This window comes from Ctenopharyngodon idella, chromosome 22 (assembly GCF_019924925.1).
Source record: "Ctenopharyngodon idella isolate HZGC_01 chromosome 22, HZGC01, whole genome shotgun sequence".
Classification (NCBI taxonomy): Eukaryota; Metazoa; Chordata; class Actinopteri; order Cypriniformes; family Xenocyprididae; genus Ctenopharyngodon; species Ctenopharyngodon idella.
Genome location: NC_067241.1, coordinates 19,462,610 through 19,488,098, shown reverse-complemented (window position 1 = coordinate 19,488,098; position 25,489 = coordinate 19,462,610). Strand labels below are relative to the sequence as shown.

General features: G+C 38.3%; 1 protein-coding gene across 1 annotated transcript in view; it reads right to left on the bottom strand.

Moving 5' to 3' along the window:
• Positions 1-4,510: 4,510 nt before the first annotated feature.
• The window catches only part of pex14 (peroxisomal biogenesis factor 14), an 82,082-nt gene continuing 61,103 nt past the window's right edge, over positions 4,511-25,489 (bottom strand). Inside the window, exons 6-9 of the mRNA XM_051879880.1 lie at positions 22,827-22,929; positions 17,123-17,220; positions 8,595-8,686; positions 4,511-7,482 (exon numbers count right to left, since the gene is read on the bottom strand). Of these exons, the coding sequence (XP_051735840.1) occupies positions 7,023-7,482; positions 8,595-8,686; positions 17,123-17,220; positions 22,827-22,929 (753 nt within the window). The 3' untranslated portion in view covers positions 4,511-7,022. The remainder of the gene's footprint in view (positions 7,483-8,594; positions 8,687-17,122; positions 17,221-22,826; positions 22,930-25,489) is intronic.

The window sequence follows — 25,489 nt, the reverse complement described above, 5'->3', positions numbered from 1 at the left end:
ATTTCAAAAATTTAGATAAATTAAATTTATATATATATATATATATATATATATATACTGTGCAAAAGTCTTGGCCACATCAGTATTTTCACCCCCAAAAATGGTTTTAAGCCAGTTATTTATATCTTTTGCTGTAGTGTGTCAGTAGGAAATGTCAGTTCATATTTCTAAACATTCATTTTGCCATTAATTGTAATAATCCAGTGATATCTTTTGTATGCACAAGGAGTCTGACAACAGCCGGTGCTCCACACGGAAATCTGATCTCACCATCAGAGTCTGTCTGTGATTAAATGAAGAAACTGATGAAACTGAGACAAATTAAATCCAGAAGAACTGCAGCAAAGATACAGTACTGTGAGAAGTTTTAGGCACTTGTGTAAAAATGCTGTAAAGAGAGGATGCTTTCAAAAATAATGTCATAAAGGGATTTTACTGATCAATTAACTTCTATCACCCTTTGCGTTTAAAACAGCTTTTGTCCAGGTACACTTGCGCATCGTTTTTCAGGTAGCTTTGGAGGCAGGTTTCTTAAAACGTCTTGGGAGACACGGCCACAGTTCTTCAGGATTTAGTTTGTCTCAGTTTCTTCATGTAATCACAGATGGATTCAATGATGGTGTGATCAGATCTCAGTGTGGAGCACCAGCTGTTGTCAGACTCCTTGTGCATATTATATATTATATATCAATCATGTATTTTAGGTTTGTTTTAGTCTTTAATTAATAAGTACAAATATTAGAACATTTAAATTAAACATCATTTGAGTGGTGTTGAAATTGGTTTCTTGTTTTTAGTGATTTTTTTAATGGCTTCTTAAGCTACAGATAGCACAATACAATCCAGACTGGTAGTTGTGGTGATGTGGCGTCCCTATTGCAATTCCTCCTTGAGCACCCCGGGCTGTGAGCGCAGGCTGTGCGCAGTGAACCTCCTGGGGCAGGAAGGGCTAACAACCCTTGCATTGATCCAAGGAGACACTCAGCCCTCTAACCTGCTGAGTGCTCAGTTCAGGAGAACAATGGAGTTCAGCACACATCAATACAGCAGCAGCCTATTGAGCGCACTCCGTTTAGTAAAGCCGAATGATGAGGTTGAAGCTCCTGAGTCTCTGCAATAGCAGGGCAGACACCTTAAGCGTCTATATAAACCCCTTTCTTTCCATCACCATGAGAAGACAGACACCAGCCTCCCTGTGTTCCCTAATCCAGCTTACCCTGTTACTATGAGTCATGTTGGGCAAAGTGAGTCTCACCTACCACTCTAAAGAGTTGGAGATTGGGATGGAGAAGGCTTTCTGGGCAGGAATGCACTGCTTGTCCCATAAGACACTAAATGATGTACAAGTGCATTTATTACAGCAGCCCCTATAAATCTGAGCCTGGCCTGAACTCCGGGGAGAGGTTAATGGATTACAAAGGGATGCGGTATCGAACCTTTGAGAAGTTTATACACCACATCAATATGTGCAAGGCTATTGATCATTTAGACCTTGACAGACAAATTAAATTCATAAACTTGATAATGCACTGGAATATTTGTATTGCTTACTACAGTGGAATAGGGCCCTTTTTTACATTTTTTAAACACTGCTGCCTTAAGACCAAGGTTTATCGACTGAAATTCACTTAATAGAGTCGACTGAAAATGCCAAGAAGAATGCTGATATAATGTGAAATTTAGTCCTTAGTTAATACTGCGAAAACTTTATCCACATTTTCTTTTAGGCTGCTGAACATCTTAGTAGTGCTGGGCGGTCTGACCAAAAATCTCTATCACATTTCACGGTATGTCACGTTTTTTTTTTGCACTGGACCTTTATTTTGGACTATTTTACTGTCAGGAGTACAGGGAACATATTATATAAACATTGTAAGGACAATTAAAAATTAATTGTAATCAAATCAGTTGATAAAGCTAACAGTTTAGTTTAAAATGTAATCAAATAATTTAATTATTTAATTAAATTAATAATATTAATAAGTAGGCTACATTTTTACTGTGCAATTTCAATGAAGATCTTTGAGTTTGTGTTTTAATAAATGGTGTTTATTATTATTATTATCTCTAATAATTAAAGTATACTCGATTGTACAATATTTCTGTTATACCGAACTTTTATTTTGACAGGGTCGTGAAGACCTTTGACTTCCTGTGTATATGATACAACAAATGTCTTTTCAATTTAAACGGTGAAATGTTCATAAAGTGACTCTAAGAGCAGCTCTGTAGATGAAGTTCATGTGTAGTGAGTGAGACGGCACACTGAAATCATCGCGAACGTCACGCATGCTTCAGTATGTGTCGTAGCAGACGAAAATGCGGCACTCATTCATACAGACTTCAAATTTCAATAGCAGTCTTTTTTTTAGCTTTAATAGAGTACCTCAGGGATGACATGTTTTTGTAGGCAAAACCCGGAAGCGAGTTAGCATTTTAGGACTTCTGGTTCCATCACCCCGAAGTCAATGGGTTTTTTGAATGGGTTTTTGCTAAATCACCTGAAATAATATCTTGATAGACAAAACATGTAAGTGTCATAACCCTTTGTTAAACACAGAGCTTATTTTTTGCGATTTTCCATAAGTCTATGGGAAAAATGCATAGGCTTTCGATCGAGGGAGCCCGTGCGCCGCTAACTTCCGGGTTGGCCTACAAAAACACATCATCCCTGAGGTACTCTATATTCACAGACACTAGTCCATATTGATATCTGATTCATTGTACAGCCTGACTTTTGATTTATTCATACAAAAACTGCCAAATTCTGTGACGTTCAGCTTTATACAGTAAGTTCTTGTGACTGGATTCCTTGATTTCTGCATCGCGGAAATCATATGGCCCTACATGGTATTTGCAATATTAAAGAGTGATCGTTTTGTGAGTTATTTATTGTTGTGCTATAAAGTTATTTCCATTAGTGTAAGAAGGGTGTGCAGTTAATAGAAGTCCGCTCTCTATACGCTCTACTTAGCACTTCATGGCCACTGAATAGAGACAGCAGCTGTTTCAGCTACGAAAAATACATATCAGTCTCAAAATTTAAACCGGTGTACCATATGAACCGGTATTCCGCCCAGCACTACATATTAGGTTACTTATACAAATTATATATAAAAACATGTAAATAATTTGCATTTAATAATTTGTACTTACATAAATTGAAAACCATAATTTAAATTTTCATTTATTTTTATGGGCTTTTTGCCTATGTTGGATCAGGAAGGTACCAGTTCCAACACATGCGAAAAGCCAACAAACAAACAGATGAATCATTTACAATAAAGGATTAGTTCATTTTCAAATGAAAATTACCCCATGATTTACTCACCCTCAAGCCATCCTAGGTGTATACGACTTTCTTCTTTCTGATGAACACAATCGGAGTTATATTAAAGGGTTAGTTCACCCCAAAATGAAAATAATGTCATTAATTACTCACCCTCATGTCGTTCCACACCCGTAAGACCTTCGTTAATCTTCAGAACACAAATTAAGATATTTTTGATGAAATCTGATGGCTCAGTGAGGCCTGCATAGCCAGCAATGACATTTCCTCTCTCAAGATCCATTAATGTACTAAAAACATATTTAAATCAGTTCATGTGAGTACAGTGGTTTGGCGGTTTGACACGCGATCCGAATCATGATTCGACACGTTGATTCATAACGCTCCGAAGCTTCATGAAGCAGTGTTTTGAAATCAGCCATCACTAAATAAGTCGATATTCTCGTGGCTTTATAATATTAATATTGAACCACTGTACTCACATGAACTGATTTAAATATGTTTTTAGTACATTAATGGATCTTGAGAGAGGAAATGTCATTGCTGGCTATGCAGGCCTCACTGAGCCATCGGATTTCATCAAAAATATCTTAATTTGTGTTCCAAAGATGAACGAAGGTCTTACGGGTGTGGAACGACATGAGGGTGAGTAATAAATGACATTATTTTCATTTTTGGGTGAACTAACCCTTTAACCTCTAACCCTTTATGAAACTCATGTTTTTTTTTGTCTGCCGGAAGCTAGATATTTTACTTTATAACTTGTTAAATATGGATATTTTTCTTACACAAACACATGGCTTCACTTCAGAAGGCCTTTATTAAACCCCAGAGCCGTGTGGACTGGAGCACATATTTATGATGGATGGATGGATGCACTTTTTTGAGTTTCAAACAGGTGGTTTCAGTGCACTGCCATTATAAAGCTCAGGAGCATGAGCCCTAACCCTAACTCCAACTGTATTCGTCTGAAAGAAGAAAGTCAAATACACCTAGGATGGCTTGAAGGTGAGTAAATCATGGGGTAATTTTCATTTTAAAGTGAACTAATCCTTTAAAGAAATTTCATTAATGGATATTTAATACTTTCTTATTTTTTACAGTAAACATTTTATGTTGTCTCTTTTTTTTTTTTTTTGTCACAATGAAACCATGATAGCAAAGTTACATTGTTACATTTATTCCTGATCAAATGAACAATCAATAGTAGAAACAAGGATATTTGTGTTAAATCAAATTTATTACAATTATGTACATTCATCTTTTCATACCAGAATAATTTCTCTGTGACAAATACCAGCAGGGTGTCAACAACATCAACATACAGCAACACTGTGCAGTTCAGACAAACCGTTACAGACCTTTGACTTAAGCTTACTTATAAAACCGATCCATCACACACACACACACACACACACACACACAAATGCTTAAATCCCTAATCTGAATTGCTGAAACTGAGCAGCAGGATGTAGATTCCTAACAAAACGGTCGTAAAAACAGTTGGAGATGAGAACGTCATCTTAAAATAGGCACTGAATCTGTGGCTTATATGATGATTAATTCAGTAGCACTCACAGCGGCTTTACAATGATTAGCTAAAATGAGCAAACTATGTTGTTTGAAGGCCTCTGCCGCCACGCTACCAGAAACAACCTGCCAGTAGCAGGAACTCCTGAATGTGGTTTTAAGCAGAATTGGTACATGCACACACACTCACACTAAAGCTCTGTCTCATTCTGAAGCCGACGGTCTTCCTTCCTTTCACTTAAACAGCTAACTATCTGGAATTCTGCAATGCCACTTCTGACACCAACACAATGCAATTTACCTTCAAGATCAAATGGACTTCACTGATTGCCAAAAAATAACATTTATTTTTATCACTCTCATGTCATTCCAAACAGCCTTTCTTCTGAGGAATGAAAATGTTATATCTGGTAGAGACTTCATGTGAGTTTTTCCAGTGTTCAGTCACCACAGCTGTTAAGCTCCAATATAAGACGCAGATCTGAATGATTCATTCACGATTCTGACTGATACACTTCTTGAGCTGTTAACTCCAGACAACAGCAGCAAAGGTTTGAAATGACGTGAGAGTGAGTAAATGACAGATTTTTGTATTTTTATTTTTTGGCTGAACAATTCCTCTAACATTTACTTCACGTTTGGATTTTTAGCAACACCCAAATTTCAGGAAAAAAAGTCACTGCAGATCAAATGAACACACGTGGGTTTCCCTTGCCACTGTATCATATGAATATATACTATTCTTGTGTGGGTTAGTGTTAAGTCAGACCTAATCTAGGAAGTAAGAAAACATACGCACATGGCCAGACAGGTTGAGCTCTTTCATTGTGCCTTCGCATTGTGCCGCCACAGACCCACAATTCACCTGGCTGCGCTGTAATCCGGTTACTCTGAAGGTCATTTGTTAAAAGTGAAAATGTCACGATGGATCTGAGGCTCTAGTTCTCACTCCAGGATCTCTCTGGCTTTGTTTCTCATCAGCTGGTGAGTGAGTAATTTCATTAGTTAAATATTCATACGTTACTCTCCATTTGCATCACAGGGGAATTTTTTTTTTTCGTCTTCTTTTTTAATCCTCTCAGGACTTTCTGAGAGAAAAGCCCCCAAAGAGAAAAGCACAACTGTCAGCACCTCCGCTGAAGCATCCATTGTTTTACACAGTTTAATTACAAAACCCCAGCACCGTTTCATGTTAAGATTATTCACTGCAGGAGGCCTATATAATTTGGACTGGAGGGTTTGTCATGTAATATAATACAATATAACAGGCTTTCAGTATTAGATTTCCGATTTTAGCCTCCTTGACATTTCAAGCCGCATGAACTAATACATCTGTTATTTGTCGATCATTTGATTATTAACATACTTCATAAACCAAATCAGCTACCCTGCTGGAGACTGGAGAGATACGACCGAGACAAACACATTTCTCTTTCGCCTCATTGTCTATGTTCTCATACATGTTTCCCTCCCTCTCTTTCTTTCTTCCACACAAGTCTCAAATCCTCTGATCACAAAATACAAGGCTGCTTTGTTACACAGACTGCTGTAACACGGTGTACTACACAATCTCAAACGTTTGAAGGAGAGTTTCTTCACTACGAGGTCTATAGCAATGTCCACGAAGAATAAGCTGATCCGACAGTGTTGGGACTGTGTGAACTAGTCTTTACTGCTGAACTGAACACAAAGCAACGACAGAAACAAATCCAACGGCATCAGATCAAAACTTACTGATTCTTTGGTGCCTCTAATTTGTTGCTATAGTCCCTACAGTGCAATTGCTCACGTTTGTATTGACTTGAAGTGCTATGGTACACTTAAATGGGTTTTTTTTGGAGCACGACTGCCTCTATTAAAAAAAAGCTAGCTAGCATTTAGGGGAAATGTATGAACTGACTGATTGCAAAAGAAAAGTCATAATTCTCTCGGTCTGTTGCTGTGCTTGTTCAGGCATGCAGAAGGTTTGTGCCGACAGTCTGGTTTGCACGTTGAAAGTTTGCATGTTGAAAAGTCAAAAGGGGTAAAAGAGCTGCAGTGAAAGGAGCATAATCCACCTCAGCTGCCGCTCTCATACAGTGTTAAATGATGCTCACGGTAGCCATTTTACTGCAACCAGGGTGTGATATCAGAACTTAAATTAACTCTCAGGAAACCTGGGAAAAGGCGATTGGACGGATGAAGTCTGGTTGGGGGTTACTCTCTAATCAACCTCGCTCTCGTTACTCGCCCCCTCTGGACGCCGCAGTTTCTCCACCTGCTCGTTTATCTGTCCGTCACCTCCTCTCCGGTCCTCTGTCTGAACGCTCAAGTGGTCTTCCTCATCCGCATGGGTCACGTCATCATCCTCGTCTTCTTCCTCGTCGTCCTCTTTCTTTTCCTCCTCCCCCTGAACTTCCATACGGACCTGGTCTTTCAGGTCCAGAGGGAGAATCGTGCCCAGGCCGACATCTCCGTTCAGGCAGTGTGAACCGGGCGGAGTGGCCTGGGAGCTGTTGCCCTCTTTGATGGGGGAGGAGTTGGCCGATTCGTTGCTAACAGGCGAGATATCGCTGCTGCTGTTGGTGTGGTTGACCGAGGACGGGTTGGACAGTGACCCAGGTTTGAGAGGAATTTGCCAGGAAGGGATTTTGGGAACGGAAGGTGAAGCAGGGAACTGTCTCCTGAGAAGAAAGAGGACGTGAATAGAAAATTACAAGAGTTTTCTTCGAACTGTTTGCTGAAATCTCTCACAACAAGAGTGCACATTGTGCCTCAGGCTTGATTCTGACTAAAATATGCACAAGCGAGTCCAGCTATTGTGCTTTGGAAACACAAGCAGATTTGTCAGTATGGAAGTACATGAGAGATTATGTCCATATGTACGCCACACCTGGCATGTGATTCAAAACAAAGCATGTCTTCACAACAAAAGTAAAATAAATTCAAAAGCGACTTCAGATATGTACTATCAGGGTGGTTTTGTTTGAATATGAGGCAACAAGTTGAGCAGATGGTGAGCTTGGTTTGTATTTACAGCAAGCATCTCACATCTTGAGAAGGACAGCCAGATGAAACATTCAGACACTGGAAGAAAAAGGTAATTATAGCTTAAAATGTTTAATGAGAGTGAAACAACAGACAAATGAAAGCTTTTATCTGTGTGAATTTCAGATGTATGAGATTACTTGGATCTTAATTTGCATGATACATACATAATCAAGTAAACATTAATGAAAGTGAAGGAAGATCCATCTTAGGGCACTGAGGGAACCTGTTGGATGCATCAGGCCTCATTAACCAGTAATGAGCCGGTTCCAGCTACATGCCCCGGTGAAGAGAACGATATGACACATACAGATCAAACCACTTCAGACACATTTATCTGCCGAACCATCCTAAGGAATACAAATATCAGCTGCCCTGAGTGAGTAACAACGCTCTCCACTTATTTACATAGTGATAATACAAAACTTGCATGTTTGAAGATCTACTAGAGGCCTGTTTCAGGCTGTTTTGAGCACTCTGTAAAATAAAGATATACGGCAGATGAATGGCTTTTGGATGGCAGACAATAGTGTAGATGCCACATTTAATTGACTTGAAAATAGCCATCTAATTTTCAGTTTTTGTGTGGAATTTTAATGCTACATCAGCTTTAAGATTGACACCCACATATACAACATTTTGAATTATTGTCCCTTACAGTCTCATTATCGCCCCTGTCAAATCAAATATAGCATCTATTATGACTAAGGTCTATTGTTATTGCTGATTAATCATGGAAAACAGTTACCTGCTGAGAAGAAGCCCCTTAAGAGAGACAATCTCAGCCTTGAGTTCACTGATGCTCTGAGACTCCAGCATGCGGTTGGTGGCAGATGAGGCCTGAAGAGAGAAAATTACAAATAAATGATGATCATCAAAACAAATTTAAAAACACTTATTATTTACTACTATGGGCTTTCTACGCTTGAAACCAAGGATTATTCTTAAAGGAACACTCCACTTTTTTTTGAAAATAGGCTCATTTTTTCAACTCCACTAGAGTTGAAACAGTTGAGTTTTACCGTTTTCGAATCCATTCAGCCGATCTCCGGGTCTGGCGGTACCACTTTTAGCATAGCTTAGCATAGTTCATTGAATCTGATTAGACCGTTAGCATCTCGCTCAAAGATGACCAAAGAGTTTCGATATTTTTCCTAGTTAAAACTTGACTCTTCTGTAGTTACATCGTGTACCAAGACCGTCGGAAAATGAAAAGTTGCGATTTTCTAGGCCGATATGGCTAGGAACTATACTCTCATTCCGGCGTAATAATCAAGGAACTTTGCTTGCATCTCTCACAAATGTCTCCATGGTTGCAAGGCACGCTCCCTGTGCAAGCAGGGGGTCACAGGCGCTGCGTAATATCATTGCGCCGGCTACAGCCATGGTACAGCAGCAAAGTTCCTTGATTATTACGCCGGAATGAGAGTATAGTTCCTAGCCATATCGGCCTAGAAAATCGCAACTTTTCATTTTCCGTCGGTCTTGGTACACGATGTAACTACAGAAGAGTCCAGTTTTAAATAGGAAAAATATTGAAACTCTTTGGTCATTTTTGAGCGAGATGCTAACGGTCTAATCAGATTCAATGAACTATGCTAAGCTATGCTAAAAGTGGTTCCGCCAGACCCGGAGATCGGCTGAATGGATTCAAAAACGGTAAAACTCAACTGTTTAACTCTAGTGGAGTTGAAAAATAAGCCTATTTTCAAAAAAAGGGGAGTGTTCCTTTAACCCACTTACACACAATGCTACCTAACCCAGGGTTAAAAAACTGACCTTTACACATGGTTTAAAAAGATGTTAAACCTCTACTGTCTTTAAAGGTGAAGATATTCCCTAGAATATGAAAATTCTGTCATATCTGTACTTATTGTAGTTATATTATTATGCAGCATGTGCAAAAATGTCAGCGATCTGTTGAAGTGTGACTTTTTCTAATTTGATTTGTCAGAGTCACTCAGTGAACAGAATAATCTGATGCATTCAAACTGTCAATATGAGACAATTAAAGTCCTCAAAGTCATGATATCAAACCACAACTAAACTGACAAATCCCAACTACTGTATCATCTCCACCCATAAGGTCAGGATCTTTCAGAAAAAGGCTAAGGGAATTAATCATGCCGTTTTTACATATTTTTCCATATTGCAGACTGCTGATTTGAGCAGGACAGAGGTGTTTGATAAGAGGTCTCTGGCACAACAATGGAAGTATTCATCAAGTCAGAGAGGTTTTTATTAAAAGAAGCCTTATCACTAACTGCTTGCCACGGGATGAATTGCTGAAGGGAGTGATGGCCAATTGAAGTGGCCAGCAAACATTTGAATAGCAAATGAATTCAAGGGAAAAAAAGCCCCAAAAAAATCCATCCATCATTTTTTTTTTCTCCAAATAGATAGTAGGTTGGTACTGTCTATTTATGAAAGGAAATCCTCTTTTAAAAAGAGATTTGTAGTACCTTTCTATTTCAATTCTCCAGGACTCTCAAGCCCTGTACGGCTACATGGAGCAACTGACTCTTTGAACCGTCCACAAACAAACAGCCCTCTTTTACCCCACAATCCCATTCCAGCCCGTCGAGGGAGGGGGAAAGGAAAGCAGGAAGAGGAAGTGGAATAAAGGACTGGGGGGAAAAGGAAAATAAAAGTGTAATTAAGAACGTCAGAGTCACCGGGGGCGGCTAGTTAGAAAGCAGAGACCCCCTATCGAGAGGAGAGGGATAACTCGGACTCTTCCACATGTAATTAAATCTAAAGTAAATTAATTGAATCACATCTGAAAAGGATCAGACTCATTTACAGCGAGGGCTGGGGAGGGACGGCGGTTTTGTCTCCTTTCTGCTCCTAAAGCCCTCAGATAAGTGTGGCATTTTCGAAGAGGCCACATCTGATCCGAGCCGAGCGCATTAGGCCTGGTGAAGACACTCTTATTACAGGCCTCACCTCATTATGGCCATCTTAATCCCACACTCCCCACGGCACCCGGTATAATAAGGCTGGAATGTACCTCTTGCTCATTTTACCTTTGTAACGGGGAAAAAAAAATTAATTGCTTCGGAGGCTTAGCTTACACTTCTCGGACATAAAATCTAAATAATATTTTAACAGAGGCTACAAAGCACCTCTCAGCCGGCGGTGTTTAAACTTCCGCGGTTGCAATTCTTCATTTCGAGAGCCGAACGCACACACACACACGCATTTAGTGATGACCGTTTAATTGCTGCTAAAGGCCTTTCTCTGCATGTCTTTGACTGTGTGAGCAGCCATCCAGTCAGAGGGGTCAGTGCAGTGTGATCGGGGTCCGTCACCCTCTTAAGTGTGAACAAAGCTTCGCTACAGTCTGGGTAATTATTTAAGGAGGTGGAGCGTACCGTACAAGAGAGGTATATGCACGTACTTACACCACAGCAACAGCCAGACAAGGAATACATTAAAGCAAATGTCTGCAGAACATTAACAACGGATAATATCTTAACAAGGCGAGTTAAGAATGTCTGAATGCAAATTAATTCACTGCTTCCCTCTCTGATGCTATTTCCACAACGCAATGCATGTATATTTATGGTGGAATCAGCTCGAAAATAAATCCCAAGGGAGTGTTTTCTGGTGAAAACACTGGTACAATTTATTTGAGCCTGTTTATTCACTTTCCCAGTGGCAGTGGAAAAAAAAAAATGAGCGCTCCTAATCTTCCACGAGCAGCCACTAATAAAGACAGCTATCGTAGGATTCAAACGGCACTGCATTTAAACTTAACTAGTTGTGATGTTAATGGTTTATACTTATATGTGGAGAATGAGATACAACATTCTGCCTGTTATTCAATATTAAATATTATCAAAGGAGAACAAGGTGAAAAATAAGAACTCCACAGACACACATTCTACTCTATAATATAGTTCAATAATTCAATGATATCAAATGAGTTTTACAAAAACTTGCTGAAAATAAAAAAAATACATAACATTTACTCAAAAGTCACTAAAATCATTTTAAAACAGAAATAGTATGATGAAGCTGTGGGTAGATTTTGGAACTGACAAAACAGGGAAATAAACACATGGTGGATGCAGATATCGAAATAGACAATATTAGCTGATATATCAGTCTACTTCTACTCTAAAGCGCTGTTTAAAACATTTTACCATATTTGGCTCAGAAAATTAGCTCAGAAAATGCCATTAAGTCACTGTGTTCTGCAGAAGAAAGTCGGTCAATAATGGTTTGGAATAATATAAAGGTGTGTAAACGGCAATTTCAATTTGGATTGAATTAGTCCTATAAAATTATGCAATAAAAAAAAACCCAAAACAAAACAATATACCACTATTGAAAAAAGTAAAGTCATTTCTAGCACCTGATGGAGTATTTTGAGCAGTACAAAGACCACGCAATAAAACTACACTTCTTTAGAAGCTCCAACTGACTTCCTTTATCAGTTAACAAAGACTATCAATCAGAATTTGAATAACAGTTTCAGGTGTGCATGATGAAATTTAAACAAAGTATGTAGCTAATCTACTCAGATGAAAAAGAAATTGAGCATAAACATGAGTAGAAACTCATAAACACATCTTTGAGTTTGAGCGACTGCTACAGAGAAAAAGGCCCACTGTGCTCACAACACAGAACACACTTTATTAGTGTGGTTTTAAAAATATTTTTTAAAAAAAATGTTTACTTAGCATCTGAGGAAACAGGAGTCACCATGTGTTTCGGGTTAAATACACATTTCCGCATTAAAGAGTTTAATTGCCAAGCTTGGCGCATTCTGCACAAAGTGAAGAACCCCGAAAAGGCGACTCAGAAAACCACACACTGAAAACGATACGCAGCCAAAAGGCTTAACACGTGTCCTTAATTTCATGCGCCGGACCTGAAAATTATTTCCCGAATTTCCCATATGGCTTTAGACAACAGGGCCCCGCATCTCTCAAAACAAGATTTAAGATCAGCATGAAGTAGACTTTATGATTTGTTTAAAGGCCGTTTTGATGTGAAGTATACTTTATACACACACTGCTGCTTTCCAGAAAGGCACTCATGACAAATGAAGCTTTTTAATCCAATCTGGAATTTTACAGAGAATTTCAGCCATTTCTACTTGACTTACAACAGCTGTTGCGGATGATGACTGAAAGTGGGTTATTGTTGAACAATAGATCAATGTTGTTGCATTTTTTCTGAAACTAGCAGAAGCGAATCTCTTTAAAAGCTGAGGTAAACCATAGATGATTTTCTGGGGACAAGTCAGTTTACCGATGGTGAACTTCAAGAGAGCGACGGAAGGAGGTCGAGGGTGGGGGATGCGAGAGTAGTGGTGAGTCTGCAATTCTAGCAAACTTCAGAAGGGTGAGAGATTCATATTTTCACTTCAATTTGTGCCAGGCCAGATGTGTTTGCATATGCTTTCCTACGGGATCCAGATGCTTCAGTAAAACACCCATGTGCTTAACAAGCTGCGGACATAAAACATGCCCTCGATTGCGATTCCAAAGGGCTTTTTGAGAACGTTACAAGATGATTTATCTCAGTATCGTAAGATACAAAGTGTATCTTAGAGTTTCACATTCTGGCAATGTGTTTTCAGCAGGCGATTTCCCTCAGATGACTATTCGTTATAGATTATAAGCACATGTCTTCAGAAAGGATTTGAAGGCCTTATCATCATGAGGAGCATTCTTCTGAAAGATAATGACACCATAATGCATTAAATTAGCACGTGATAAAGACAGCAAAATCAGCACTGCCATAATAGACAAACAACAAAGATGACAACTCTCTGTCTTTCTGTGCGTTCTTCTCTTTTGTTTACTGTTGACTATTTCTGTGGGTGGTGTCATAGTGGGTTTTTGCTTTGAAACGCATCAGCTAAATGACTATGTCTTTATGCTGCCTTAAATTCCTCATGAGATTTTTTTTTTTTTTTTTTTTTTACTTAAGAGTTTAGAAATCATACAGTCAAACCAAAATGTTTTCAGACACCTTGAACATTTCATTCATTATTACAGTTTATTCACTATAGTTTAAAAACACGGTAATAAAATATGAAAAGATCTCAGAGTTAAACTGTGTCAGAAAAAATTATGTCAGATAACACTTAAGCAAAACAATTATATGAATAATTTTTGGTTCCAAATTTATATCAATTTTACTGGTAGTCTACTGTATGAAGAATGTTTGTGTATAATATGTCACAGTTTACTTTATTTTGCTGTCCTCACTTACATAAATGAGCTATAGTGTCCTGAACCCACTAGTAAAAAAAATATCAAAAATGTCTGAATAATATTTGGTTTGACTGTATGTATGGAATGTATGTATTTATTCATTTTCTGTATCTATACAAATATCTATTATTTTATATTTATAAATATATTTGTTGTTTATTTTAAAATAATTTAATTTATATTATATAATATATACAGCGATCAGGCATAACATTATGACCACCGACAGGTGAAGTGAATAACACTGATGATCTCTTCATCACGGCACCTGTTAGTGGGTGCGACATATTAGGCAGCAAGTGAACATTTTGTCCTCAAAGTTGATGTGTTAGAAGGAGGAAAAATGGGCAAGCGTAAGGATTTGAGCGAGTTTGACGAGGGCCAATTTGTGATGGCTAGACGACCTGGTCAGAGCATCTCCAAAACTGCAGCTCTTGTAGGGTGTTCCCGGTCTGCAGTGGTCAGTATCTACTAAAAGTGGTCCAAGGAAGGAACAGTGGTGAACCGGGTCATGGAATAATTGATGCACATGGGGAGCGAAGGCTGGCCCGTGTGGTCCGATCCAACAGACGAGCTACTGTAGCTCAAATTGCTCAAGAAGTTAATGCTGGTTCTGATAGAAAGGTGTCAGAATACACAGTGCATCAGTTTGTTGCGTATGGAGCTGCATAGCTGCAGACCAGTCAGGGTGACCATGCTGACCCCTGTCCACCGCCGAAAGAGCCAACAGTGGACATGTGAGCATCAGAACTGGACCACGGAGCAATGGAAGAAGGTGGCCTGGTCTGATGAATCACGTTTTCTTTTACATTACGTGGATGGCCGGGTGCGTGTGCGTCGCTTACCTGGGGAACACATGGCACCAGGATGCACTATATATATTTTTTCATTTATTTATTTATTTATTTAAAAATATTCAGGAATAGCAATGTTATGTGTTTTAAGTGATTTTGTTGTTTTGTTTTTTAACAATCACTTTTCCCTTGAAAAAGTAAAATAAGGAATTTCTCTTAATTTTTCTGTAACTGTGACTTCTGATGTAACTGCATTAAATACTATATAAAACAATAGAGGATTTAACATCAAAATTTAACATCTAATGTTAGAATGCATGTTTTTAATGTAACCTTCCCCCTTTAAATACTTTGATCAGTTCAAGAATAATTTATGCAATTTTTTTTATTGTTTATTTGAAAGAATTAAAAGTGCAGTTACATGTCTTGTATTGTTCATCTGGTCGAGGTTGATATGGGATTTAAAAAGTAAGTAGTAATAAGTAATGCAATGCTTTTTTAGAGAAAGTAATTAGTACAGTAATTAACTATACTGTTGAAGATGTAATTAGTAGTAGTAATTAATTAATTTTTTTGGAGTTAACTTACCCAACTCTGTTTATCTGTTATATACAAAATATATACTAACTAATTGTATAGGCAACTTTCCAAACATTACTTATGAACACTAACAGTTTCCTTCATAATTCTTTAACTGACGCACCCCAAACTCAAAGAAAATCCTACTGGTCCAGTTTTAGTTGAAGTATGGGTGGAGATTTAAATGAGGTCTCAGTCCAGATGAAATTAGCAGAAGGCAAATGACAGATAGAGGAGAGATCAGGAGGGGGCGGCAGCGTGGGTTCTCTTCCTGTCCCTGGATGACTTGCTTGAGCATTCTGGAGATGGCCGTACATGTTCTTTATGGAGCTCCCATGACATGCCTTATCCTGCTGATGCACATTTTTCTATTCTGAATGGCATATGAGCTCTGTCACTACTAATATTCACATCAGGGTGAGGCATCAGTCTCAATGTCACTGAAAAATGCCCCATGTTGTTTTAAACTCAAAGTGGCCTTGTTATATAGAGGCTGCACCCATGAAACTGAACGCCGCAATGACAATGCACACAGACGGCATTATTTAAACTCAACAGATCAACAAAACAAGTGTCTACTATCATTTATATTATATCTGAGGATATCACTTAACTGGGGAGGAATGCAACCTTTTTAGATAACTAAATTCCTTCAGCTTCACAGGTTAGCTGAGTTCTCTCTTTGCAAAGGTATTTCAGACAATGAAAGGCAATGAAAGTATGCATTTCTGTTCTGCCAGTTACGCAGTTTGAAATGACTTACATAATGCTCATGGAATTTTGTTTTCTGGTGATGACTATGCAACAAAAAATATGTTATTAGCTACCACTGACACATGCACCATAGAGGATCTATGCATCTCATTCTCTTAGACATGGTTTGGTCTGTAATGACAAGAATGTCAAAAACTGGAGGAATGTTCTGATTGTACGGTTTGCTTTTTTCTAGTCATATCTGTTTAATTAAACCAAAATGTTGCTTTGTCTCCCCATATGACAATTTACTGCAACTACAGCACTATTGGGACACATTTTAAAGGGATGACGCTCCCAAAACAAACAAAAAATGTCATTTACTCATCCTCATTTCATTTATTTATTTATTTATACAAGTTATGATATTCTGAAGAATACAATAGTCTTTGTGTGATCGGAAGAGGCATAAAGTCATTATTGGCTGAACATTTTGCTCTCTGTTGCAGCTCTTAAATCCCATTTGCGCTATTGCATGTTTAATTAAAAAAATAAGCACAGCAAGTTTGACATCAATGATGTGAAAGTTCTTTTCACAAGTTCAAGTCAAACCTGATACAACGTGTTTTGCTACGCCTTATTTGAATTTGATGAGATTTCAGAGCTGTGGTGAAGGGGAAGATTATCACTGAATAATGACTTAAATTTCGCTGTCATTTACATAAAGCTCTCATATAACTTCATAAGTACTTTCATGGTGGTTTTGGAGCCCTCTAACATAAAAAAAAAGTATACTGGACTTTCTGCTATATATCTTTTTTTGTGGTCCATGGAGGAAAGAGTCCATCAAAAACCATAAAAATATGGTTTTGAAACAACATGGAAAGAGCATGAGTTATTGATGACAGAATTTATCATCATTTTTAAATGCAAAGGCCTTCTGTCTGCCACTGTAGCAAGTGTGTGTGTGTGATTACCTGTGAGTTAGCCAGCTCTTGGGTCAGCTCCTGTATTTTCTTCTGTTGCTGGACCAGCAGCTCCTGCACTGAAGCAAGGGTCGTCTGCAACTGGGTGACTGCATCCAAAAACACACAAATAGAGGTAAGACTACACCCAAAACACTTACCGGAACTTCACAAGCAAGAAAATGACAGCTTTAGTCAAGAACTAGTGCAAACCGACATATCTGTTTGTTTGAAAGCATTACCGACGATCAACACGCAGTGGTTTTCTCTTTGATTTAGCCTTTAGCTCAATCAGTAATATAAGACACCTCTATTTGTACAAGATTAATCACCTACGTCTGCTCTTATATCAAATCAGGGTCTCTTAACCTCCATTAGCATGGGTTTGAAACGCTGGCTCTATCAAACTCTCCAAACAATCAACAAGACGGAAAAAAAAGCCGCTCATTTGGGAGGCAGCAGGGCTAGACACTACTGTCCTCACTAATCTTACTAAATACAGCTCATTTTCCTCCCTCTCTGAAGATTGAATTATTGTCAGATTGTGCTGGTCCCGAGGATTAGAGAAAGCCCAAGAAAAACAGCCCTAGCAGGGCCAGAGTTGGTGTTATTAATGGGGGTATCATTTCAAATAACCCAGAGCACAAGTTGCTCTCCCCCTGTTTCCAGTCACACATGCATTCCCAAACAATGCATTAAGTTTCCAAACTGATTATGTTACAGAAAACCAATAAACGCCTCTATAAATCATGCTCTGTAAAGTGTTAAATCAACTCTAATTGGATTAACATCAGCAGATATTATTAGCTGCCGACTGTTGGCTCTCCGGCGCACAGTTCCAGGGCTCTCCTTTCATAGAAACAGCCTTTCTGCTTTCTGCTTAAGAGCTGTTACATGTTTCTTTCTCTCACAGCCTTTGTCTGTCTCATTAGGTGACTATTTACAGAATAAGAGACGCTGAACATTTTTTCTTGCTGAAAAATAATGATTGTACAAACTCAGATGACTATATTAGTATTAACATGAGATCTGAAATTCAATTTATTAACCCGTCTTCAAATACATATACATAAAAAACAGTTCACTCAAAAATTTTAATTCTGCCATCATTTACTCAACCTAATGTTGTTCCAAACTAGTGCGATTTTACTTTTTCCGTGGAACTAAAAGTGAGATATTTTGCAGAATGCACATTTAAAGGGTTAGTTCACCCAAAAATGAAAATAATGTCATTTATTACTCACCCTCATGCCGTTCCACAATATTTCTGGCACACCAAAAATATTCTCGTGGCTTTATAATATTAATATTGAACCACTGTACTCACATGAACTGATTTAAATATGTTTTTAGTACATTAATGGATCTTGAGAGAGGAAATGTCATTGCTGGCTATGCAGGCCTCACTGAGCTCTCGGATTTCAACAAAAATATCTTAATTTGTGTTCTGAAGATGAACGAAGGTCTTACGGGTGTGGAACGGCATGAGGGTTAGTAATAAATGACATTATTTTCATTTTGGGTGAACTAACCCTTTAAACCTGGTTGCTTGGCCCAGACGTCACAAATTTTGAAATTTAGGTTATCAATAACCTAAATTTCAGTCCCCAGACAAACCAATCAGATGGCTACAGAAGGAATCAGTAAACCATATGTGATTTAGAACTAGTACATGACGGCCTTTAAAAAAAGAAGAGCTATTTATTTATCATCATAGATCTAGGTTTATATGTGAAGATGTAAAAACCTCATTTTGTTCTTTTAATTTTTGAGCATTTTTTTCAGGCTCCTATGTTTAGGTTCAGTAATTTCTCTTAATGGCAATGAAAAGATTATTAGTCAGTTATTGAAATGCCTTATTTTCAAAAATGTCACTTTAGTCAATTCATTGGTATTTAACAAATTTGATCGTCTTTTCCTGCAAAACCAGCTAAGTCCATGTGCGTTTTTTGCGTAAAAACCTCCAAGTCCGTCTTGTTTCACTTTGTCATGGGTGGAATAGAGCTGTTCTTTATGTCCGTTTCTGTCAAAGTAACACAGAAGCACACGAAACACTGTTGTGTTTACATGCTACTCGCGAAATCCTGTCTTTGCCACGATTTTCTTTAACCTTAGAACAGGCAGAATTATGAGGTTGACGACATTTTCTTTTGCCAGTGACTGAAACTGCCACAGGTTCATCCATTTCATCATACTCCTCCATCTTGTTTAGGTAAAAATCTCTTTAATCAGGATAAAAACTTGCAGCTCGACAATCGCCGTCATTCATCTTGAAATCATATGATTCGATTTGTGTCTTCTGATTGGTTCTGTGAACTCTGGCAAAGGGAAGTGGCATTTAGAGGTTTCTGCCAACGAACCGGTATTTCTGAATGGGCAGAGGCTGGGATTTAGCGGGTTTGAAGCAAAATTATTTGATGAACGTATACTCTCTGCGGATAGTATTCGCTCAATACCGTTATCTCATTTTTGACTGAGGTGGCGTTTGGTGGCTTTTACATCTGAAGTCTTCGTGTGATCATGGCACATTTACTGAAAGCCACCCTTGAGATTTCAAATAGTCTATTCCTTAGAAGCACAGGTTACTGTACATTAAGCCATGGTGCTCAAATTGGTGATGCAGGCTTGAATACAGCTTGCCACATTTCACAATTTCCTTTAATCCTTTTCTACCCATCATTTCATGTTATCTGTATTCTATCCTTTGAATAAAATAACTAGAAGGTCTAAAGTAAAAGCAAAAATCTGTTCTAAGCAAGAATGCCACTACAGCCTACATCAACCACAGCAATTCCTGCGATATTACACTGAGAATGAGCAGCAACTGCACTAGACCTGTAAACTAACCAAACACTTGCTTCATACTCAAAACACAAGAAATAATGCCTCCATTTAGTGTGGCTCGGGTTTCCACAAACGTTGCCTTTGGAGAAAACAATTGGGCGAATTTGAGATCCTGCAAGTGGCTTCGCAGCTGCTGCGAGGAGGCAGACAGTGTGTATAGCGTAAATTATTCAGTAAATACCTCAATATAATGTACACTGCATATGTCCGGGTCTGTCTGAGGCTTTATTGGCCAGCTGGTCACCAATATGCTCTCCGCAGACAAAGAGACCAAGCAGCTAGTACAATTCCATTACAGCCAGCACGAGTGTGAGTGCGTTCGACAAAGTGCTTCCAAGACCTGTTCATTAATTGCGTGTGGAAAGTTGTTGGGAAATCATAATGGGAGTCAAGGCCTACAATCAAAGGCTGCAAGAGTAATGGAGCCACATTCAAAGGAATATATCACTCCAGCACACTTGGCACTAGAGAAATACACAAACTTTAACAAAGGAGTGCGGGCAATTGGCAAGAGCGGCAGTCACTTGCTATTACTCACGTTGTGAGAAGTGGGGGAAACTCACTCCGTAATTGCAACCCTCTCCCAAACTGTTAACTGAAACAGTCATTAACTACAATAGCAACTTGGCTACTGCAGCCACAGCAAATTAGATCAGCGGCGTGACTGACTGAGTGACTGGGGGTAGGTACGGCTCCTCCAGGAGAAAACGAGAGAGTGGCAGAGGGAAGGAGGGAGAGAGAGGGGGAAAAAAGATGGTCAGGAACAAGTGTTTCACAAAGGAAATATGAAAAGCAGCTTCAGCCCGGAAAAATATAAATACTCTTATCATCTGAATGTGACGCTAAACAAAACAGGAATCCTGTAAAACCAAACAAAATGAGGGCAGCGTAACACAAAGGAGGCTTTTTTTGCATATATGAACCAAAATGGCAATGAAGAAGCTCATTTGATAATCAGATAAAGAAACCCACATCAAGCTTGCACGCAATGGCTCACAATCGACTGGCCTTTTGGTTACCCTCCCCAAGTAATGCAGAGATGCAACCGACTAAAATCACCCGCCTTTATCCTAAATGCCCCAAATTTGCTTATATTGATCTCCTGGATAATGAAAACAATACTATATTCATAACAGAAGACTACATTGAGATCAAAAGTCCATGCATAGATCCAGATATTTACATGGCGTTATAAGCAAATATTAATATGGATAAATGGCAAGCATACTCTGAAAAAGTCTATTTTATAAACAAGTCTTTTGTCTATTAGAAGCCAAGAGTGCCTGCTTTGCATGTGCTGATTCACCTTCACTGTGTTACATATCAACAATTTTCAAAATTCAAATGTTTACATGTTAAACGGCTGGGAAGAAGAACTTTTCACAGCAGAAATCTAGCAGTGGGACAGTTTTTTAAGCCCTTTAACTCATTACACTCAATTTAAACCAAAAGCTTACAACTGAAAATAAAATATGTAATTATAGGTAAAAAGATGTAAAATATGTAATAATAATAAAATATGCAATAAAATGATGTCTTTTACTGTGACGCTGAAAAAAAAAAAAAAAATAGTTTTTTGGATGTTTTATCATATGTGAAACCTAGAATTAAAGGGATTCAATCTTTTTTAAAAAGAAAAAAGGAAAGCCAGGTGAAAATTCAGTTCATACTCAGCACTCATAATGCAGATTAATCTTCATAAACACTAATAATTTAATTTTAAATTACAGTTAAATGTAAAATTAACAAATCTCAAAATTAATATACATTTTTTATACTGTACATTATAATGTTGTGAACCCCAAAATATTATTTTAATATCAGATATTTATCAGTTATCAAGAATTATGGGTTTAGTATCAGCCAGAATTTCTAATGGTTAAATATATGCATGGAAGACAAGACCATTCATCAAATATACAAACAGACATAAGGAAAAAGAAGACCAATTTTAATTCAGCATGCAAATATTGTGATTGCATCACTGTCTGTTAGATTTCGAATAGCGAATATTCTATATTCGGTCACACTCGGTTTACTTTAATCTTAACTTTTAACTTTAAAAACTTTACATAAAACTACAGATAACACAAATAGATTTTAACAAAAATTTTAAGGAAAGCTCTCCAAAGGCTGAAATTATATACAAAAGTCCCTTGAAGTTTCATGTTAACCAGTTCAGGGTGAACTAACTGTAGAAGTGTAATAATTTCAAGGCTTAGAACAAAACCCTAACCAGAATGTTTGAGGAATATCAGAGCGCTGCCTTGCAAAAACTGCATAAGTTGTCCTGCATTGTCTTCCTTTAGGAAAAAAAAAAAGGGAATTGTCATTTACACAGAAGGAGCCACCTGACTGTAAGCCGACTGCGGCACTAACGAGACAAAGTTTCTTCGGGAAGTGTCCCGCTTTCATGGTTGCCGGGATGTTTAATTACGCCGGCTGCGTAGTGGGTAAAGAGAGGGGGAGGAGAGAGGAGGAGAGGCATCCCTCTCTGACAGCCTAGCTGAGATTCCTCACCTGTCCAACGCGGGAGACGCACCTGTCACCGCACACTTAATCACCAGCGCACTCCGGGCCCAACCGGGAAGCCACACCACCACGCCGAAAATTAAAATGAACTTTCTTGCCACGCAGTTAAGGCGGCAAAAAAAAAGAAACGCTGTCATTCCTCTTCCCCTCATTAATATTCTGAGGTTAAGAGCTTTTCAGCGAAACGTAATTAATTGAAGCTGAGCTGACAGTAAACAAGCAATTTCAAATTAAAGCAAAATGACAGGACCGTCATTTGTAAAATGTGAGCAGATTTTGGCGACAGATAAATGAAGGAAAATGTTAAGGAGGAAAAAGTGATGAAGATATTAATCTTCACCTGTCTGTGTCAGCGTGCCACTCATATCCGCGATGTTGCTCTCGATCCGCTGCAGATGCTTCTTGTCCTCTTTGCTGCCCATAATGAGGGGAAGGATGTATTTCTGCAATTAAAAACACGGCACGCTATTAGAATTCCACTCAGGAACAGGGAAAACAGGCCTGCAGACCAGGACGTGCTCTGTTGCTACGTTGACAAACAGACAAAGGGCTAATCTATTAGCGTTAGCATTGTCAAACCAAAACTTAACCCTCACTGAAGGCTTCTTATGTTCGCAAAATTTTTTAGATTTATAAGAGCTTCACTACATTTATTTGATAAAAAATATTGTGAAATATTATTACAATTTAAAGTAACCATTTTGTATTTTAAAGGGATAGTTCACCCAAAAATGAAAAGATGTAGGTGACTTTGTTTCTTCAGTAGAACACAAATGATGATTTTTAACTCCAACCGTTGCAGTCTGTCAGTCGTATAATGCATGTCAATGGGAACAAAATCTATAAGAGTAAAAAAAAAAACATGCACAGACAAATCCAAATTAAACCCTGCGGCTCGTGACGACACATTGATGTCCTAAGACACGAAACGATCGGTTTGTGCGAGAAACCGAACAGTATTTATCTTATTTTTTACCTCTAATACACCACTATGTCCAACTGCCTTGAGCATCCGGTGTGTGAGGTCTGAAAACGCGTTCTGATGACGGAAGTGATCTCTCGCGCGTATACGTCAATGAGTATAACAGTATAAATACTGTTCGGTTTCTCGCACAAACTGATCGGTTCGTGTCTTAGGACATCAATGTGTCGTCACAAGGTTTAATTTGGATTTGTCTGTGCATGTTTTTTTTAACTCTTACAGATTTTGTTCCCATTGACATGCATTATACGACTGACAGACTGCAACGGTTGGAGTTAAAAATCATCATTTGTGTTCTACTGAAGAAACAAAGTCACCTACATCTTGGATGCCCTGGGAGTAAGCAGATAAACATCAAATTTTCATTTTTTGGTGAACTATCCCTTTAATATATTTAAAAATTTAATTTATTCCTGAGATAGCAAAGCTGAATTTTCAGCAGTTGTTACTCCAATCTCCAGTGTCACAGTTGTGCTGCTTAATATTTTTGTTAAATATGACATGATACATTTTTTTCAGGATTCTTTGATGAACAAAGTTCAAAATAACAGCATTTATTTGAAACAGAAAAGTTTTGTAACATTATACATGTCTTACTGTCATTTAATTTGATCAATTTAATGCATCCTTACTGAGTAAAAGTATCAAAAAAATTATAGTGACCCCAAAATGTCGAATGGTAGTTTTTATAATTTATCAGTCTATATTTTTATAGCAGTAAACGATCATAATTAGGTGACAGAATCTCTAAAATAAATTTATATAAAATACAAGTACAAATTTTAGAAATACTAGAATACACCCTAATTTATATAACAAAAGTTGAAAATGAAAATGACATTTTCCTAAAAAAAAGAAGGCCTAAAACGACAAGCAGGGAATCAAATCGCTATTGTAAATCTTTTTTTTTTTTTTAACTAGATGAAGTAATTATGAATCAGACTTATTAAAACTATATTTGAGAGAGGGTAGATAAAGACTGTTTTACTATAGATTCTAGTACATCAGCACAATATATCAAACAAACAGAAATAAAAGAGGGAAAAAAAAGGTGGGAAAAATCCACACAATGCTAGTGTTTGTGCTTGATTTCACAGTATCAAGTTCAGTATTGTGTTTGGCAACGGCAGATAAAACATCATTATATGAATTATGATTAATAGGCCTGCATTCATGCTGAAAAAACAGGACCTTTTGTTTTTTTTTAATCCCTCTCAAAAGTCTTGTGGTTTTCTCACTTCATCTAGAGTAATTTGCCTCAATGGCTGACACCAAGGCCAAGAATTAAGCATCGGGGCATGACTCTGGGTTCAACATCATTAAGTCTTTTAGCCCACAGGCTGGCTTCTCCATTTGAACATGTCACCTTCTGAGGACAATTGCTTGTCAGAGTTTAAGCCTTGTAGAACAACATCTCCAAACACTGAGAATAAGAAGCAAAGGTCAGACGGCTAGCGCTTCATCCCGGTTCTCACGCCATGGCTGTGTTATTTCCAAAAGCACACGTCGATTTGTTTCCCTCGACAAACAAACAGCACATAGACGGGGAGAATAACATGGCATTTGGTGAATAGCTGGGTGCTGTAAAGCGTAGTGTGTGTGTGCAGGCTCTCCGTCTGGAAAACAGTTGGCCTTAACAGGTTTTCACAGCGGCGCAACCGTTGTTGACACCGGCATAAGTAATAAACACTTTTAAGTTGAAAAAATCAGAATGAGTGTCAACACCAGGGTAGTTAATAAGAGAGCTGCTGTGAGCACTGTTTACAATGTGCTCTATAGCATAAATAAAGTGGAGGTGGAGGACGGGGCATATGGTGGCACCGGTGAGCTGCTCCTCTGACATGACAGCAGTGAGAGCTCTCGCACCAGGGAACTGCACCTCCAGTCACGGGCACAGATCCTATGAACAGCAGAGACGCACACGGGGGACTGGAGAATCACAAACCGTGTGTGTGTGTGAGAGCATGAGACAGAGAATGAAAATGAGAAAGGAGTGAAAAAGAGTTACAGAGAACATTTCT